At 37.9% G+C, this 19,251-nt stretch overlaps 2 protein-coding genes across 9 annotated transcripts in view; both read left to right on the top strand.

Moving 5' to 3' along the window:
* The first annotated feature begins 2,279 nt into the window (after positions 1-2,279).
* The window catches only part of LOC148740453 (uncharacterized), a 43,321-nt gene continuing 26,349 nt past the window's right edge, over positions 2,280-19,251 (top strand). For 4 of the 5 annotated variants that reach the window (XR_015997104.1, XM_088750449.1, XM_088750448.1 and 1 more), the window contains exon 1: positions 2,285-3,428. Coding sequence is in view for 4 of the 5 variants with exons in the window: in XM_088750449.1 (XP_088606575.1) it covers positions 2,366-3,428 (1,063 nt within the window). In the remaining variant the exon portion in view is untranslated. Of the gene's footprint in view, positions 3,429-19,251 lie in introns of all 5 variants that reach the window. The other variant, XM_088750450.1, reaches the window with a different exon arrangement.
* Positions 11,409-18,458, top strand: LOC148740455 (uncharacterized). 4 transcript variants are annotated; one of them, XR_015997117.1, is made up of 5 exons: positions 11,409-12,671; positions 12,859-12,954; positions 15,142-15,398; positions 15,959-16,314; positions 17,493-17,619. XR_015997117.1 is itself a non-coding variant. In XM_088750526.1 (5 exons), the coding sequence occupies exons 1-4, from the start codon at positions 11,498-11,500 to the stop codon at positions 17,757-17,759; spliced, it is 1,794 nt and encodes a 597-aa protein (XP_088606652.1). In that variant the 5' UTR covers positions 11,413-11,497; the 3' UTR covers position 17,760; positions 18,085-18,458. The 4 variants fall into 4 exon arrangements, 2 of the variants coding, with proteins under 2 accessions (XP_088606654.1, XP_088606652.1); XR_015997118.1 differs by having other exon boundaries at positions 15,959-16,285; positions 17,493-17,569; XM_088750526.1 differs by lacking the exon at positions 15,959-16,314 and adding an exon at positions 18,085-18,458 and having other exon boundaries at positions 11,413-12,671; positions 17,493-17,760.

Here is a 19,251-nt window from a genome sequence, read left to right as displayed (position 1 = left end):
CGATTTTCACGATTTTCCCTTTTCAGGATGTATTTTTTACATTTGCGTTCTAGCTTCCTTAATAAATGTTATGTTATGTTATGTTATAAATACTTGCGTTATCATTGGGCGTCCCAGATCCGAATACTTTGGTAAATTACACTCCACGGTTCAAAATTTTTTTTGACGTAACCTGTTTGAATTGATGTTGTTAATCTCATTGATTTCCATGGTATTTGCCTGATTTCAACATGAAGATGTTTGGTTTGAATGGTCGAGCGCAAGCATACAGTTGATATTCAGTAATTTCTCAGATGCATGATCACATGATTTGGAATAACCTCTAGCACAAGTGAGCCGTTATTTAAAGACTAAGAAATTGAGCTCCCCCTATGCGTTCGTGGAAATCGAAATCTTCTAAAAATTAGGGAAAGCTCTTTAAATATCACTCCCATTTTATTGAGAAATTGCTGGATTACATGAAGGGCAAAAAAATACGATTGCTTTGTTTTTTTTTAGAAACCTTTGAACTAGATATTTTTTAATAGTTTCCTAGTTTTCAAAATTTGTTTTTCTTTTTTTTTATATATATAGTTGGTGTGATACCCCTCAAGGTTTTACCAACTTTAATAAAATTATATAGATGTAGATGAACTCAGATATTTGTTATTCGCTAACAATCTTTCTTGACAAAACAAAGAAACCACAGCATACGTGTAATATGCATTTTAAGCCAAAAAATTTCAATTCCAGTATTTGGCCAGTTGTCTCTTGTTTATGAAAGCAACAAATACTTCCCTGTACCTATATATTCAATGGCTTTGATTATTACAGTTTAGACTCACCATAACAAATCTGACTAGTTGAGTGCATTCATTCAAAATCCAATAGTGTGAAGTTCACGCAATAAAATGCACACCCGATTAGCTCGAAATTAACCACTTTCATGCGGACTCAATTAGTATCAAAGTAGTCAACTAACTAGACCCATCCTTAAATCTACTCGTCAATGCGTGGTTGCATGACATGTGAGAAGCATTGTGATGTAAATCGAACCTAGCTTGTGAGTCAGGGAGTGTCTACTACAAGCCGAACAGCTAGATTGTGGGAAGAGATACAGAGTTTGGGACAACTAGGTCCAGACAATTCTAGCCATGCAGTCATAATGGATGGAAAAAAAGACTTTTGAAATGTAGAATTCTATAAGGAAATTGAGTGAAGGTTTCTCTTGCTTTAACTCAAAAATATGTGTGACAGTTTAGGCTGCCACAATAGCTCAGTTGAATAATGTGGAGCAAGATTTTTGACTATTTTGTAAAATTGGCTTATATGTAAGTTCTCTCCTGATACTGAGAGGCTTCCAAGCAAGTTCATCATGTACCTTTGTGAAGCTGGTTCCCTTCTTAGTTATACTTTAAACATAAACAAAAAATTATTATCAGTTTTCTTACTCTTTGTAATTAAATTGTTTATTGCATCAACCACATCATTACATGACATAATGTGTACAACAACTTTTGCTGACCTAGATCTCATGCAAGATGTATCATAAATTGAAAATTGTTGTCTCAAAAGCATCATGCTGGGTGACAAACTCTTCAAAAAAAGAAAAAAAAAAGAATTAAAAAACAAAAAAAAATTAAACACAAAAAGGCTCTTATTCTGTTTTTTTTCGTATTCCAAACAATAACTTATGTCAGAGAGAAGGACTTATGAAATCAGTTTCTGTTAAAGAATCAGGATCATCTTCTGAGTAATTTTCTGTGTCAATTGGAAATGAAAACATTATTAACAGGGGATAAAATGAAGTGACAGGTCTGGAAATAGCTACTTGGTTTGAATATTTTCAGCTTGGAAATCATTCATGTTTTGGTTTATATTACAACTGTTAAAGGTTATCACATCCAAACATAACCAACCATAGATTTGCACTAATGATTTCTTTCCTGTTAGATATTAACCTTTACAATAAAAGTAATCTTCATGTTGTTTTTAAAGAGTCAGGAGAACTCTGTTTTAAAATTCAAGTATTTTCTTGTTCGTAATAGCCTTGTTGTTAACATGTATAACGCAAGCAGTTTATTTTTTGACAAAAAGAATTGTACAGTGAGACTTAAGTCAAAATGTCTGACATGAAAATAAATAACTAGAGCTCTTACAAATAAGCAGTGTTTACTCAGAGTGTTTAAAAGAACACTGAAGGGTGGATGGCTTCCAAAGATTGTACTTAGAGGAATAAAATATAACTCATTAGTTTGGTTTAGTAGAAGTTAAATTATAAACCTCATTTTTTCCATTTTTGGTTCAATGGTTATAATGCAAGAGCAAGTTAGTTTAAGTTACTCACCTTTAATGACAGCTTTTATTTTTGTTGTGACAGTTTCCCATGAATGAAATGGAATTTCTTTCTAAAGAAGAGTTAAGAAGAAAGATGTTTCCATTTTTGGGAAGAAAGACTTTAGTTCTCAGTGGGCAAAGTTTGCATGAATTGCCTGCAGCTTTGTTTGAATTGACTGAGTTGGAGGATCTTTGCCTGTCATTGAATAAACTTACAACAATACCTGAAAATCTCGGAAAGCTAAACAATCTTACGGTACTTCGTGTTAGTAGTAACCAGCTGTCCATATTCCCTACAAGTTTGACTCAGCTGAAAAAACTCAGATGGCTGAGCATCTCATATAGCAATCTAACCACCATCCCTGATGGTATTGGGGAGGTGGTGGAGCTGGAGAGACTGGGGCTGAATCACAACCAGTTGACTGTGCTGAGTCCAGCTATAAAACAGCTGAAGAAACTCAGATGGCTGAACATCTCAGATAACAATCTAACCAGCATCCCTGATGCTATTTGGGAGATGGTGGAGCTGGACACACTGGGGCTGAGTGGCAACAAGTTGACTGTGTTGAGTCCTGCTATAAAACAGCTGAAGAAACTCAGAAAGCTGTACATCTCACATAACAATCTAACCAGCATCCCTGATGCTATTTGGGAGATGGTGGAGCTGGACACACTGGGGCTGAGTGGCAACAAGTTGACTGTGTTGAGTCCTGCTATAAAACAGCTGAAGAAACTCAGAGAGCTGAACATCTCATATAACAAGCTAACCACCATCCCTGATACTATTGGGGAGATGGTGGAGCTGGAGAGACTGGTGCTGAGTCACAACCAGTTGACTGTGTTGAGTCCAGCTATAAAGCAGCTGAAGAAACTCAGAGAGCTGAGCATCTCATATAACAAGCTAACCACCATCCCTGATGCTATTGGGGAGATGGTGGAGCTGGAGAGACTGGGGCTGAGTCACAACGAGTTGACTGTGTTGAGTCCAGGTATAAAACAACTGAAGAAACTAGAATATTTGCATGTGAGAGGGAATCCTTTTACAGTTGAAGGAATGAGAAGTGTTATGGAGCTAAAGGATAAGATTCACGAAGTAGATTCAGATGTCCCAGGTGAGTAAAGGAAATTCCTCTTCACATTAATGTTGTGACATGTGCATTATTTACTAAATTGGTTCTAATGGTTGACTTGCAAGTGGTTATGCTGCTTGTTACTGATAATTACAGGCAGCTGACAATAGTTTCATAATAAAGCTTGAGAAGAATATGAAGTAATGCTTTTACAGTTATACTGTATGATTGAACAAAGTTTGCATCACTTTAGAAATACATGACATTTGTACTGGAAGGTTTGGTTATATTTTGAAAGGTTTATTTTAACAACTTGGCTGACATTGAAATTTAAGTTGTACTACAGTGTACTATAATTTGATAGGGAGTTGAGGAGGGATAAAGTTTATTACAAATCATTTTACAGTAAGGGATTATTGTAAGTTGTAATTTTTGCTTTCTAGTTGATTGGAATTTAAGAAGTTTATTGCAGATCATTTCACAGTTGTAGGAATTGCGGTTGTAATTTGTACTTTATATGTATTTGATTTTAATTAAGGGAGATTAAGGTTATTACAAATCATTTCTCATCTGGGAATAGTTGTGACTGTAATTTTTGCTTTATCTTATTGGAAGTTATTAAGTGTACAACAACATTTAGCTTATATCATACAGAATTTATGGACTGATATGATTTTAAAACGAGAGTTTAGGTTATTGGGAATAAAACTTTTGTCTTGTCTGGTCAGGAGTAATTTTGATAATTGTTACACCATAATTTATGCTGGCCTTGTAATATTTTAGAATGTATCAATTGTTACGTTTTGGGAATATGTGATTTTTCTTTCTGTTTTCCAAACACCATTTGGCAGAATTGACATCAGTTATTGCCTTTGTTTAGTTTGATCAGTCACATTTTAATCAAACTCTTTACTGTTTCATTTCTTTGAGTTAGTTTAAAATAGTCATTGTGTTTATGTTTAGCAAACCCAGCAATGCAATGACTTTTCTATGTATCTATACAATCATAGTTTTTAAATTTATACCCAGTAGACATATCATTAAATTTACTTACCTACTTCTAAGCTTGTTGCAGATTCTTTTATAACTTATTAAAACAAAAATTGCTGTTTGTTTAGGTTTCTTATTTATAAAAATAAATTACAACTTCCTCTGATTAGACTTTTTCCTTTGGCTCAATCATGACAACTTTTTTTTTTTTTTAAATTAGACTCTAAAAGAGCAAAAGGAAGCAAAGCACAGTCGGCTTACGAAGAGGCTTTAAAAGATGGATATGTAAAAGTTTACCGTGGGCGTCTTATACTGGTTGGTCAGGATCGCGCAGGTAAAACCAGTCTGAAGAAGAGTCTTTTAGGCCTCCCATTTGACCCTAAAGAACAGAGTACTGAGGGGATTGAAGTGGATCCTTCAAAATGTGAAATTGATGTTGACCAAGCTGTCAAGAACTGGCAGTTGACCAGGGAGAGTAAGCCAGGACTATTGGAATCTTCAAAAGATGTAGCAAAGATTGTGGCAGACAGAATGTGTGGAGCAGATATTTCTCGAAAGACAATTTTAAAGAAAGATACAATTGATGGAGGAAAACTGAAATTAAAAGATGAAATTGGAGATATTTTCAAGTCAAAGCAGGTTTGAGAGTTTTGTAAAGTGTTGAGAATTTTACACCAGTCCTATGTCTGTAGAACTCTTTTTGTTTTAGGAAGGAAGAAAGGAAGGAAGAAGAGAAGGGAGTGCAAAGTAGCCTCATGAGAAAATATTTTTTTAAGGGAATGAGTAAGATTTAAACTTGATATTTTTCAAAATTCTTTTCTTTATGAAAAATTTTAAATTTCTTACATCCAGCATGTGCCTGAAAGAGTCTGTTTCTTTGGATGTTTTCACAAGTGTTTAGATGAGTCTAGAAAAGAATTAAAGATCTACAAGTAATTTTTATTTAAGCATCTTAAATGAAGGCGTACATGCAAAACTTTTACCATAAAAATGATGGGGCATCTTTTGATTTTTCCATTTGTGAATTGCTTTTTCAGTGGCATCTTCAGTCAACTTGAAAGGAAATTTGAGATTTTTTTCTCCAATCACCTAAAATTTTAAATTTTCAGTCGTGATTATTTTTTATTCTCTGATATAATTTTTTGATAACTTTTGTTACATTTTGGCTATAAAATCCTTACAGAGGAGCCTCAATGAATGTATGTTATATATGCTAATGCTTAATATGTAACTTCAGTGTCAACAAACATTTCTTCCGGATGATGCACGATCCTCGCGGTAGATAGCGCTATTTAAGCAATAGTGAAAATCAGACCTGAAAAAAATCAGGCCTGTACGGGACTCGAACCACTGACCTCTGCGATACTAGTGCAGCGCTCTACCAATTGAGCTAACAAGCCAACTGTGAGCAGGCCGTTAAGTTGATTCGTAATAAACCCGTGAAAGTGATAAATGAGATACAATGAATATATGAAGATCATATATTTTTTTTGAACTGCGGTATTACATACGCATGATGCACGATCCTTGCAGTAGATAGCGCTATTTAGAGCGCTGCACTAGTATCGCAGAGGTCAGTGGTTTGAGTCCCGTACAGGCCTGATTTTTTTCAGGTCTGATTTTCGCTATTGCTTAAATAGCGCTATCTACTGCGAGGATCGTGCATCATATGTATGTAATACTGCAGTTCAAAAATATATGATCTTCATATATTCATTGCATCTCAAACATTTCTTCATCTGAGTTGACTAGCTCCAGGGTTGGAGGATTTGTTCTTTTATGTCTTAATCTAAGTTTACCTCTCTCTAAGGGCTCTTACACTTGAGATGTCGGTTTCAGAACTCTTTACAGTAGCCAATTTATAAGTTCAACTCAGTCGGTAAACCAAGTTATCTTGTTATACCCCTGTCAGTAAAGCAGTCTAACAGTTTATTAGAAACTTGCCCCCTTAGAATTATTCTAGACTGAGGTGATCATAATGTTTTATCATTTAGCAGCCTATCCATAATGTCAAGTTTGATTACATAATTATATACACTTAAGTGAGCATAATGTTTCATTTAATTCTCCATTCAGGTTGAGGAGGATGAAGGTTTCACAGATATTCTGCCAAACAATGGCAATGAACATTCTACTGAATGTAAAGATGAAAACATGCAAGCTGAGCCTGATGTGATGATTGATGTTTCTCAACCGCCTGATACTGTTAAGCATGTTAATCAGTGGTTAAAGTATGCCAAAGGCAAACCCATCAAAAGTGCCTTACTCACAGAAGAATCCTATGTTACAATGGACGTGTGGGACTTTGCAGGGCAGCGCTTGTACTATGCCAGCCATCCTATCTTCCTATCACAGCGGGCACTATACATATTGGTCCACAATCTCAGCAAGCCTCTGGATGCCCCAGCTGAGCCCAGTATGAGGCAAGGGTGTAATGATGTGAAGTTGGAAAATCCTAACAATGAAACAAACATGGAGAATTTGCTGTCATGGCTGGCTACAGTACGTAGTGTTGCCCTGGCAACCAATGACACAGATGATGATGCACAACACAAGCTGCCCTACCTCCACCCCCCAGTGTTCATTGTTGGCACACATGCTGACAAACCAGTTGAAGACATTGCAGTAATAAAGAAACAAATTCAGAAGAGAATTTCTGGTATGGAATATGAGAAGCATGTGGTCAAACCCTTATTCTGCATTGACAACACTCAGAGTCCTAATTTGATGAAAAAATTTATCCATAAGATTGGAAAGCAGATTGGAAAAGATAAAACAGGTAAGATAAATGATTTTATTACACGACTCGGGCAGTCAGAGGGCTAATAACTAAAATCAACCAATCAAAATGCTTCATTGCCAGTCCAATACATAGTATTGGACCGGGCACTGTCCCGAATGATAAAACAGGTAAGATAAATGATTTCATTTTGTATCCATAACCATAGGTTACTTGCAGTAATTGTTGACTTTATAATTGTATAAAAGCTTATCTTTGGGTGAATTTCAAGAACACCTGATTTGTAGCAATTTTTGTAACCAAAAGCTCAATATCGGGATATGGTTGACAAGCATTGAGCATACAATAATTATTATCTGACTTACATTGTTACATGTTATCCAGCAGCAGGCAGTGTGTTGTGCTTCATTATAATTTGAATTGCAAGTAGATAGAGAGACAGAACATTCTAGTGGAAGTTGTAGAGGGATTAAATGATATTACTATGGTGGAATGAGCTAGGACTTAATTATAGTGGAAAAAAGTCAGAGTTTGAATTGCAAGTAGATAGAGAGACAGAACAATTTTTCTAGTGGAAGTTGTAGAGGGATTAAAAGATATTACCATGGTGGAATGAGTTAGGACTTGATTGTAGTGGAAAAAAGTCAGAGTTGTTTGTTGTTGTTTTTTTGAATAACCTGCACTCTGCTTTAAGCTTTCAGCTACTCTATATTCTGAATATACTAGCAGCATCATATAGAGTCCAATTAATTTTTGGAGATGGAGCCATTAATTTCAGAGTATGGAATAATTATAGGGAACAGAAGAGCTAAAATGTGGGGATTTAAAGAGATTGTCATCTTAGCTAAGTTGTCAGCTGTAAAATCTCTGCAATTATACAAGTATAAAATTATGCTATCATACTATGCTCATTGTAAGTGCATGTTTCTGTGTTGTATTATGCTTTGAATTCCTTTTCTAAATATATCCTGCAGAGCAAGAAGGAAAAGTAGATGGTATAAATGAATTACAGAACACAATCCTGAAGGTGTTGAAGCAAGAGCCTTATATGGGAGAGAAGATACCAGTGAGGTAAATAAAAAACACAATTTATTTGGAGAAACCCCAGTTCATGCTCTTCAAAATCGATTTTTTTCCCTCAAATCAGCCATGATAAAGATTTTAAATGGCACGCAGTGTATTTAGCATAATTTTATGTGCAGGTAAGTAATAAAAAATATCCTTCCACCACTGGATTAAATTGTGGGTACATCAAAATTTGCAAAACTATAGATTGTACAAATGCACAGCAGTTGCTTCAGTGCAGACAAACAAAATTTAAATTTGTGTCATTACGACAATGTTATAATTCTAAAAGATAAGAAGATGTGATTGATATTTAAGTAGGCACAGTTCTTGGAATTGACTTTGTATGTTGCAAAAAATAATCATGTCTGTTGTAGTTGAAAGTTGAAGATAGTATGATCGAGGCAATACATGTATTAACACTTGAGGACTTTAAACACATGTCGAACTGAATTTAAGACCCAATTTGATGCCAGAATGCATTGTAGGTATTCTGTTGCTTTCTAGGTGGTTTCTGTTTGAAAAAGTGATTGAAGGTTTGGTGGCTAAACAGATTTACCACAGAAATCTGCAACAACTTGAGCACTATGCAAGGAAAGAGTGTTTCATGCAAGTTGCAAAAGAGTTTGACTCCATGATCAGTTTTTACCATGGCCTGGGGATGATAATCAAGCACCACAATACAGTTGTACTGAAGGCTCAGTGGCTGATTGATCTGTTCAAGCAGCTGATAACCATTCCACCTTTCAATAAACAGGTAGAAAAACTATTTTCATTTTAGAAAGACTAGCTTACTTGGAAACTGTTGTTCAATAAATTAGAACAACAGGAAACTAAGCAGGATGATTCTTCGAAGAAATGAGCACTTATTTCAAAAGCTATAGAGAACATGTAGAGGGGTAGACAGCATCGACCAGCGGCTCTTCTGATGTCAGCCGTAATGTCATTGTTTGATCTGATTGATTGCATAAATACGCCCCAGTACTTGAGGGGCTAAACTGTGCTGCGAATCCAGTTTTCCTCAATGTAACCGACGAACTGCTGTGAAGGCTCCGTCTTAGCTTCTGGTTTTAGGCTACCGATGGTTGCGGCAATGTGTTATAATTTGTTGGGTAGGAATCGACCAGAGGATTGGGGACCAACTGATCGAAAGTGGGTACGAAATGTCTGAGCCTAGGTACGAATCGTGTAGGCACGAAAGATCCGGCATGGTTACGAAACGACTGGATAACACCTGTAAACATGTGTCTTTTATTGTTTATTGTTATAATCATATGATTTGTTGACCCCACACTATTTTATGTACTTTTTTGCAACTTGTCAGGCCATTTATTGATTTAGCCTTTTTATTTACAAGTAGTGACTCGCATTAAGTTGCTACTGCTCACAATAGTTGTATTCACACAATTGAATAGTTCTTTTTGCATGTGCTAGTGAGCTTATTCACCTCTGAGCAACCCAAGATACAAACTTTCCCACTAGGGTTTTATACCCGACCATTTCGGTGTATTGATGGAAATAAACTTTTATTGCTTGTAAATGTACGTGGGAAACATTCAAAAGGAACATTACGTAGCCTTTCCTTATCCAGAATTGTTGTATTGTTCCACCCACATTTTCTAGAATCCCCTATATGCTAAGTACTGGCAAGAACTTGAAGGAAGTGGCATCCTCAGCATGGAACATGTTGATCATGTGTTCTCCAGCTTTATTGGACAAGGAATCATCAAAGAAGACATCTTAGACATGATGGAGCGATTTGGTTTGATTGCTAAGTTCTCAGTTTCCCCAACTGACGTAAAGTACTTTGTACCAGCTCAGCTGAAGTCATCACCTGATAAACTCTGTAAGACGAAACCGTCGTCAACAGATCCCTGTCCATTGTATCTCCTGTTTGTCCATGGCTTCGTTCCTCATGGTCTCTTCTTACAACTTGTCTCACGATCCATTCGTTGGTGTTCAAAGACATGGCCCACGCATCAACCTACCCTGTACCAAAATGGAGCATGGTTCATCATTGGCAAAGATATTCATGATTTTGTTCTGATATGCAAAACAGGATTTGTGAAGGTAATCTTGAGACAAAGAACACAGAGTCATCAGGTTGTAGGACAGAACTCCGCCGAACTAGCAAGTGTCGTTCGTGAATTTCTTGAAGACACCCTTCATAATTTGTCACAAGAGATGCCGTACCTGAGGGGACTACAGTATAGGCTGTGTGTTGCATGTCCTTACTGCCACCAAGAGGCAGAAGAACCAAGTCGTGCATGCTCAGACCACGTGAAAACCACGTGCACCCACGAGGACTGCTTCCACCTCATTGATACAAATGAAGGCCGAGCGGAAATATGTAAAAGAAATATCGATGATAAAATACTTCCTCCCTGTGGATTGGGGAAATGGTTCTTGAAAAGAAAAATGCAGGTATGATCGATGAAAAAGATTTTTCAAGTACAGATTTCTAGCCTCTGATTCATCTTTGGAAGTTCTCTCCTCCATTTTACTTGATGTGATAATCAAATGTTCATTGTTGAGAAAGGTAGCCCTAATAGTTTATATCCAGTTTCAAATATTAGTAAGAGAATCTCTATCACGATGAAATTATTTTTGAAGTTATACTTTTCTGTCTTCCTTCGGTTAAGTATTGACCAACACATATTTATATCGTATATGTGCACGATCCTTCGCAGTAAAGCACTATTTAAGCAATAGTGAAAATCAGACCTGAAAAAAAAAAAAAAAAAAAAAAATTCAAGCCTGTACGGGATTCGAACCACTGACCTCTGCGATACTAGTGCAGCGCTCTACCAATTGAGCTAACAAGCCAACTGGGAGCAGGCCATCAAATTAATTCGACATAAACCGGTAGATGATAAATCAAACAACAATTATGAAACGTATATGTATTTCATATATATTTTTTTGTTGTTTGATTTATCATCTACGGGTTTATGTCGAATTAATTTGATGGCCTGCTCCCAGTTGGCTTGTTAGCTCAATTGGTAGGGGGCTGCACTAGTATCGCAGAGGTCAGTGGTTCGAATCCCGTACAGGCCTGAATTTTTTTTTTCAGGTCTGATTTTCACTATTGCTTAAATAGTGCTTTACTGCGAAGGATCGTGCACACATACGTTTCATAACCGCAGTTCATATATATGTATTTCATATATATTTGTTGTTTGATATATTTATATCATAACACACATAATATGTTATGTTCTGTAATTGTTTTAATGCTAAATGACGTATTTTTCTTCAGGGTTTATCTTCAAATGTGGCTGCTAGATCACTCGGTGAAGCAAGTGAAATTGATCCAATGAAGTCTGACACGGCATTGAAGGTGACTCTCCTGGGCAGTGAGTGGAGTTCATCAATGGGAGGCTTGTCCACCATAAACCGACAGCTTGCCATTCTGTTCGCCAAACATCCGCAAGTGGACGTCACTCTCCTTGTTCCACAGTTTGCCTGTTCTGAAGAAGAGAGGAGAATGGCAACGAGTCACAATGTATCCTTGAGAGAGGCACAAAGACGCCCGGGTTATGCCGACCCCCTTGACTGGCTGAGTGCCCCACCGAGAGATCTGGCCATTGACATAGTACTGGGTCATGGAGCAAAGCTTGGTAAACAAGCTCAATTTATTAAAGAATCGCACCAGTGCAGGTGGATACAGGTAGTGCATACTGCACCTGAAGAACTTGGAATGCACAAAAACTATCCTATGGCAATTTGTAAAGGTGAAGAGAAGAACAGAACTGAAGTGGAGTTGTGTAAGTTGGCAGATGCTGTGGTAGCAGTCGGACCGAAGTTAACAGACGCTTTCTCCGCTCAGCTCTGCTTATGCAAGAGTCACGAAGACATCCTTGCACTGACTCCTGGAATTTTCCTTGAATTTTCAGACGTAGAACAACGCCCAAAGGAGAGCAAAAAATTCAAGGTACTGACGTTTGGCCGTGGTGATCCAGAGGACTTCAGCCTGAAGGGCTACGATATCTCTGCCAGAGCAATAGTTGAACTGAAAGACAGATCTTACTGTCTCATCTTCGTGGGTGCACCTGACGGTAAACAGGATGAGGCTGCAGAAAATTTGCTAAAGAGTGGAATCGATAAAAGCCAGCTGACTGTGAGGAAGTTTGTAAAGAGTAAAGAAAGATTGAAAGAATTATTTTGTGAAGTTGATCTCTGCATGATGCCCTCCAGAACGGAGGGTTTCGGCCTGACAGCATTAGAAGCTTTGTCTGCTGGTCTTCCCATTCTTGTCAGTGGCAACTCAGGATTTGGTGAGGCATTGTGCACTGTACCATCAGGCAAATCATTTGTTGTGGAGTCTGAGGACCCTAAGGAGTGGGCAATAGCAATTGCTGGTGTCCGACAGAAGGAAAGATTAGACCGCCTCCATGAGATTCAGCAACTGAGGAGTTCCTATGAAGAGAAGTTCAACTGGGAGAAACAGTGTGACATTCTTGTGGAGAAGATGTGGGACATTGTTCGGGGTGAGAATATTTTGAATATCCTTCAAAAAGTGTTTTTGGGGACGACTCGGCTTTCAGTCCCTTATAAAGCATCATGGAAAGCTGGGACACTACAAAAATAAATGTTTAACCTGAATAGTAATCAGTTGTTTTATTGTCTTATTGGGTGGTGTAATATTAAAAAAAAGGTTTCTTTCTATCTTTTTAGCTTCTAAAAGACAAGACCCAAGATTCAGAACTCAGGAGGGCGAAGATGTCGATACGCCAACCGAACAACTAGCAGTTGATTCATTACTGACTCCAAGTGAGTAACAAAATATTCATGACGCATGGCAATTGACTTCCCCAAAGAGTAACATACAGGTTTGAAGAAGATCCAACATTTCTCCTTTCCTTTTCTTTCAACTTCAGGCCAGTTACGCTTTTTGAAAATGGCACTTGTGATAATATTTTGCACTGCGGAAGAGAGATGTTCTTTTTGTACCTCTGCTTTCTCCGGTTATGATCCAAAGACATGTATACACTAATTTGATTTTCTTCTACTTTCTGATATGGGCGGAAGACATGGTGTAATTTTTGTTTTAGTCAATTGAAGTTTTTATTCCATTTCACAAGAAAGCAAACATAAATTGCGTAAAACAGGAAGACTTGGGGCGTTTTTTTTTTTTTTTTTGTTCTTTTTTAGTCGTGGGTACGCGAAGTGTACAAACGACTATTAGAATGGGGCAGAATATGCAAATGTGTCACTCACTCAGATGTAAACAAATCGATAATAATAACGACTTTCCGCAATTATACGGGAACACCTCTATTACATTTCCGGGAGGTCGAGGGTTCGAGCCCCGGCCGGACCAACACTCAGTGTCTTAAAATAATTGAGAAGAATTTGCTACCTTTCTATAACATCAAGAAATGGTTAGATATTCTAGTCTTCTCGGATAGGGACGAATAAATGGAGGTCCCGTCTCCTGCAGGGTTGGGGTAGGAGACGTTAATTTCCCACATACGAGATTACTGTGTGATGGATGTCCTCCTCTGGGGTGGGATGGGTGGGATATTGGGCGCACTTAATTTGGAGCCTCGCTCTGTTGTGCGACCCTCACCATACTCTGGTGAAAGTGATTAAATAAATTAAGTTTATTTAAATAGATTAAATAAATAAACTTTAAAATTTAACTGGACCTTTCTTTGAAGGAGTTTCGATTTTGATTAAAATACTCGTCGTAGTTAGCACATGTGCTAACTGCGACGTCAAAGCTCTTTGAAATACTAAAGGTGTAGCTATGAGTGAAGACGCTTAATGCAATTGTTTTTCCGCGATCATCTTTCGCCATCATTTGCATTATTGTGGAATATTCCTCGCCGTTCCCTGGGATATTTTTTTTTCGACAAAGCGTCCAGGCCACAGTCGGTCTTAAATACAATTTCAAGCCTTCATTCTTCTCACTGCGAGCCGTCAGTATTTACATCGTTATATATCGCTAAAATGAGTAACCGGCGAAGTTTTATAGGGGAAAGCGAGGCGTTGTTTTCGTGACTGGCCAATTGTTTAAGTTTCTGATGGTTTTACCTCTCATCTGTTTGGTAACTACGCAAACATTAATTTGTAAAAATCATTGTGTGTACACCCCTGAACGTTAAAAATATATCAAGTCGAAGGAATAGTTTTTGTTATTATTACTTAAATAACAGTTTTCAAAATTTCCAGTCTGCATTCTGTACCCAATCTGCAGTCTGTAGTCTGCATTTTGCACCCAGTCTGCATTTCGTACCCGGTTTACAGTCTGTATTTTGTACTGACCGATAGCTAAAATGTGAATTCTGACCATTCACCCAACATCATCCCAGCAGTTCAAAGTAATGCCATGTAGTTTCAACTGTATCAGGGAATTACCCATTAGAATTTAATTATCCTCAAAACTCATTCCAACGCGATGTATCCACGACTTATTCACAGTTTCCTTTGATTTTTCCCGAAACGAAGCCCAAGTTGAAATGCTGTTGCTATCAAAACGTGTATTTGTACCGGCTATTCAGAGTGTAGTCGTTTTCCGACACAATAATGAAGTAATCATATATTAATGCGATGAATCCTTTATTTATACGAGGTCTTACCCTAACCGCGGTTTTCATTAAATAAATGTACTTCCCAAAATTTAATATAGTTTAGAACGCGGTTTTGTCAAAAAACGGCACAGTGAAGTTTGTTTAAATAACCGGCGCTGGGGTTCTTTTTCCAGTTCTGCAAAAATGTTTAAACCTTGTCGTAAATTTTTCCTCATTGCATCTTCTCTCTTGACTTTTAGTATATTCGTTTGCAAATAAAAAGTCACAATTTATCATTTCAAGGCTCAGTAGCTGGACAATACACTGGTTGTTTAGTGGTTGAAGCCCTTTTTACCTTTTTTACCCCCAAACTTCTCTGTAAAGATGGGGAATTGTTTCGTTTCTTTCATGCCGTTAGATTAAAAAAACTTTTTGTCCCTTCTAGGTTCTCTTGACCGAATCATCCGGGAACTTCAGCAGATGCAACTTGACGCAAGCAAAGTCAAGAGCAGAACAGATCTATCATTGGGGCTGAGGACTACTGCATCAGACAAGGGCTTCACGATATCTGACAATCAAGGATCAGGAAATTGCATGTTCTATGCCTTGTCAGAACAACTGGAAATTGTTAAAGGAATCAAAATCACACATGGCACATTAAGGCAAACCTTGGTTCAGTACCTCAGAATTAACCCAAAACTAGTAAGTTGATGTTAGTATGTCTAACAGAGTTTGTCTCTTGCTGTTCTATTTAAGGTTAAGTGTGTATGCGGGTCAACACCACCAGAGCATATCCCAGTGTTCACGGCATAATTTTATTATTCAAGAAGCTGCGTAATGATGTTGGTTACAGTTGAATCTATTTGTTACTGAGGCCCTGTCCACACGTATCCGGAGATTTTTGTATCCGCAAATTTTTTTATGCGGATACACCTAGCGTCCACACGTGTCCGCCGTATACGCTCGGTGTATCCGGAGATTTCTGTATACGCTCTCCAGAGTGAAAATTTCTGTATACGCTGTGTATCCGAATACGTGTGGACGCTTGTATCCTTATATTTTTGTATACGCTGACGTCACAGTATCAGAACCAGTCTTTTTCCGCGCGAGATTTTCCAAAATGGCGGCGAGCAGAAACGTTTTGTGTTCAATGCTATTAGGACTACTTTCAAGCCTAAGAGCGTGTCTCCAACTAAATGTTGCAATGTTAAATCTAAACTTTAACTACTTGAGAAGACGTCTAAGCATTATGCGGCTTCTAGCTATATCTGATTCAGGAATCAGACGCCAAAGACTTCTCAGAAGAGCGGGAAGACAACTAGCACGGCCACGAAGATTCTGGGTCCGACCAGGAAGAACTAGTGCTTGGTGGGACAACTTTGTGCGTGGAATAATGATTGAGGAAGAGTGGAGAGAGAATTTTCGAATGAGCCGTGGTTCTCTCTACAAATTAGCCGACGAACTGAGGCCATATATCGAAGGAAAACGAACAATAATGAGGACTCCAGTGGATGTCATAAAACAAGTTGCAGTCACGCTGTATTACTTGAGTGATGAGGGAAGGTTACGAAAGACAGCCAATGCCTTTGGTATTTCAAGACAAGTTGTATCTAAGATTGTACGTAAAGTATGTAAGGCCATCACTGTACATCTTGGAAAGAAGTATATAAAACTTACAGGACTACCCACTGACTCCTGGTCAGTATTAAATGAATCGTCCTCACCGTCAAAAGAGTTAGTACTAACAGATTCAGGAGTAGTATTGGTATCATCAATATCTGTAGATTCTACACCTGACGGTATGGTTTCTGTGGCAGGCGAACCACCCCAGACTAACTCGCATTGCTCGAAGTATAACAGAAGAACACGGCCATGACCACTTCTTCTACCACTGTCAACAGCCTGACGGAACTTTTGACGAATTTGTTTCAGCTTGGAAGTCAAAATTGACTTAGTTCCCCTTTCTTATGTGGGTAATCATTCCCAATTGAGGAAGCATTTTCTTGTGAAGGATATTGGTCATTGAAGAGATCTAAAATGTCAGAATATTTGGTTTGGCACGACTCCCAATCGATAATTTCTATAGTCTTTGCTGTTTTGCAATCCAATGTCACTTTAAGAAGCAGCAATACTTCATCGTCCATCCAAACAAATGAGTTGTCTTTGGTTTTTTTCTGTTTTTCTCTTAATTGAGACATTTTTTATGGTGTTTTTTAACAGGAATTTTTTTCGCTCTTCAAGCTCACACGCGTTGAAACCTCAAGTAAACAAACAAGAAAGCCGCGAATTTGGCGCCAAAATTATCGCAGGCTCAGCTTTCTTTGTAATGCGCATGCTCTGTAGACTAATTCTTTGACATGTGCGGATACGAATCGGATACGTGTGGACGGTCGTATACGATTCGTATACGCTACGTGTGGATGCAGATTTTTTTGGATCCGCATAAAAAAATTTGCGGATACAAAAATATCCGGATACGTGTGGACGGGGCCTTAATATGGCCTCCGAAGTAGCAGACTTTTACGGTTTTAGTCATTTAATATTTCGGTTTAAAAAATGCCCCCCTTAAATCTCCATTAGATAACACTAAGCAGAATTCCATTTATTCTCTTAATAATGGATCTTTCCTGTTGTTTTTCTACTCTTTGCGAATCCTTGTTGTTCCACAATAAATTGCTAATTAAAGGTCGTCTCGTACCATTCTTTATAAAATTACTCCATGACTCGTACCCCACGCGCTTAAGTTCCGATCAACAATCCTCTTTAACTTTGTTTCTTGAACTGATTTTCTTACAGCCGAATGGAACAGATCTGTTTCACTTTGTCCATGGATATCAAACATGGACTGACTACTTGACACACATGGAACAAGATGGCGCTTGGGGTGATCACGTGATTCTGTGTGCCGCAGCAAACTGCTATGAAACGTGCATTCGTGTGGTCAGCAGTCTACCCCATAGCAATGATGTAATGATTACGCCACATTGTCCAGTTGACGAAAGCAAAGCACTTGTACTGGGACATATTCATGAGGTGCACTATGTCAGCCTTCAACCCGTTTAAGGTACAGCTCATTACAGCACAGTTAGTAATTTTAGGCTTAGTTTCATAACAGTGTATTTCGTTTAACGTGTTACATAGATTTATTAATCTTCCTCTTAACTCTTAGGTGACAGTATATTCAGGCTTTAACGTCAAGGCTTTTTCTCTATTTTTCTATCCATTCTCTTTCTTTGCATATATAACATACGTGATGACGTGGGTGGTTTTCATAAACTTCTTTCCAGTACTAATTGACGGTTAATCGCCCGCTAGATTGAAACGGCATTTGATGCAGTTTATTCTCCTTTGCTTTCTAAACGTTCTCTTGTGTTTTTTGTTTTTACAGGTTGAAAGACAGGCTATCTACACAGTTATTGTACTAGGCCCAGATCTCTTTAAAAAAACCCGGCCGAGTGAAGATGTCTCCAAACGTTTGCCTTTGGGCGAAAGAAGAAAAAAAGTCTTTCAGAAGTTTAAAAGTTTTCTTTTCGGAAGTAGTCTCTCTCGATAAATTGAGTAGTTGTCACGGTGCATATAATTCTCTATAAACACAGAAAAATTTTTAATTTCGGTTTAGACTGGAGATGCACGGTGGACGAGGTGGATGGTCAATTTGAAAACACTTAACTTGAAAAGTTTATGCGGAATATTTTTGTTTCCATAAAGAGCGATAAAGCATTTGTAAATACATTTCAAAGTTTAAAGTGAAAGTTTGAAACATTTTGTTGGTGTAGTAGATTTATTTCCTAAATTCTTGCTGTGCTTGTATAAGCATCTTGTAAACCCAACTAGAGCGGTTAGTGCTCACAAATCACAGAAATATTTAAACAAATATGCCTTTTATGACACGATTTAGCGATATTAGCGTGTCTTTTCTTCCAGCTCTCCCCCCGATGCAGCTTTGTTAATACTTATTCTAAATTTCCGATAACAAGAATCCAAGAATATCAGCAGCTGTTTTAGACAGCACCCGTGATCATAGCCACACCGTTGACTGGGTATGGGAGATGGGCGGGGACGGGGACTGGGAGGCAAGATAAAAAAGTTTATACGGAGATTTATCGAATGTAGAAGTGATGGTTTGTTGACAGCGAAAGTAAGTAAGTGCACCCCCTTCCCCCTGATTATTTCCTCTCCTACCCTCCCCTTTCCCTCTCTTTTGAGCCATTTGCTTTTAGTGTCTCCACATTAAAAAATAAACTACTATTATTCCACTGGAAAGACTTGACCCTTCCAGTTCAAATTCCCTTCCCCACCTTGGGGACACCGATTTAACATCTTTTGAACGTGAAAATCTAAAAAAAGAGTGTCAATTAGTACGCTAAGTAGAAATAATTCGATTGAGTTAATAACCACACCTACATAAAAAAAAAGACAAACTCGTGATCATTAGTGACAATTAATAAAATTGTTTTCCCGAGTGCCGCACAATAAAATATTTTAGTAACATCACTTGTTCAAACTGTATTGGTCCTCGGTCGTTTCTGTACGGATCTCGCTACGTTCGTTCCGT

The sequence above is a fragment of the Stylophora pistillata genome, chromosome 2 (assembly GCF_964205215.1).
Source record: "Stylophora pistillata chromosome 2, jaStyPist1.2, whole genome shotgun sequence".
NCBI classification, from domain to species: Eukaryota; Metazoa; Cnidaria; class Anthozoa; order Scleractinia; family Pocilloporidae; genus Stylophora; species Stylophora pistillata.
The sequence above is the reverse complement of the archived record's forward strand: the minus strand, read 5'-3'. Positions and strand labels throughout refer to the sequence as shown.

What these genes read in the sequence shown, in the direction of transcription:
- LOC148740455 (XM_088750526.1), top strand. Translation starts at nt 11,498, where the DNA reads ATGAAGTCTGACACGGCATTGAAGGTGACTCTCCTGGGCAGTGAGTGG. An exon ending in GATGTGGGACATTGTTCGGG is followed by an intron (nt 12,672 to 12,858) that starts GTGAGAATATTT and finishes CTATCTTTTTAG; the next exon opens with CTTCTAAAAGACAAGACCCA. An exon ending in TGATTCATTACTGACTCCAA is followed by an intron (nt 12,955 to 15,141) that starts GTGAGTAACAAA and finishes TGTCCCTTCTAG; the next exon opens with GTTCTCTTGACCGAATCATC.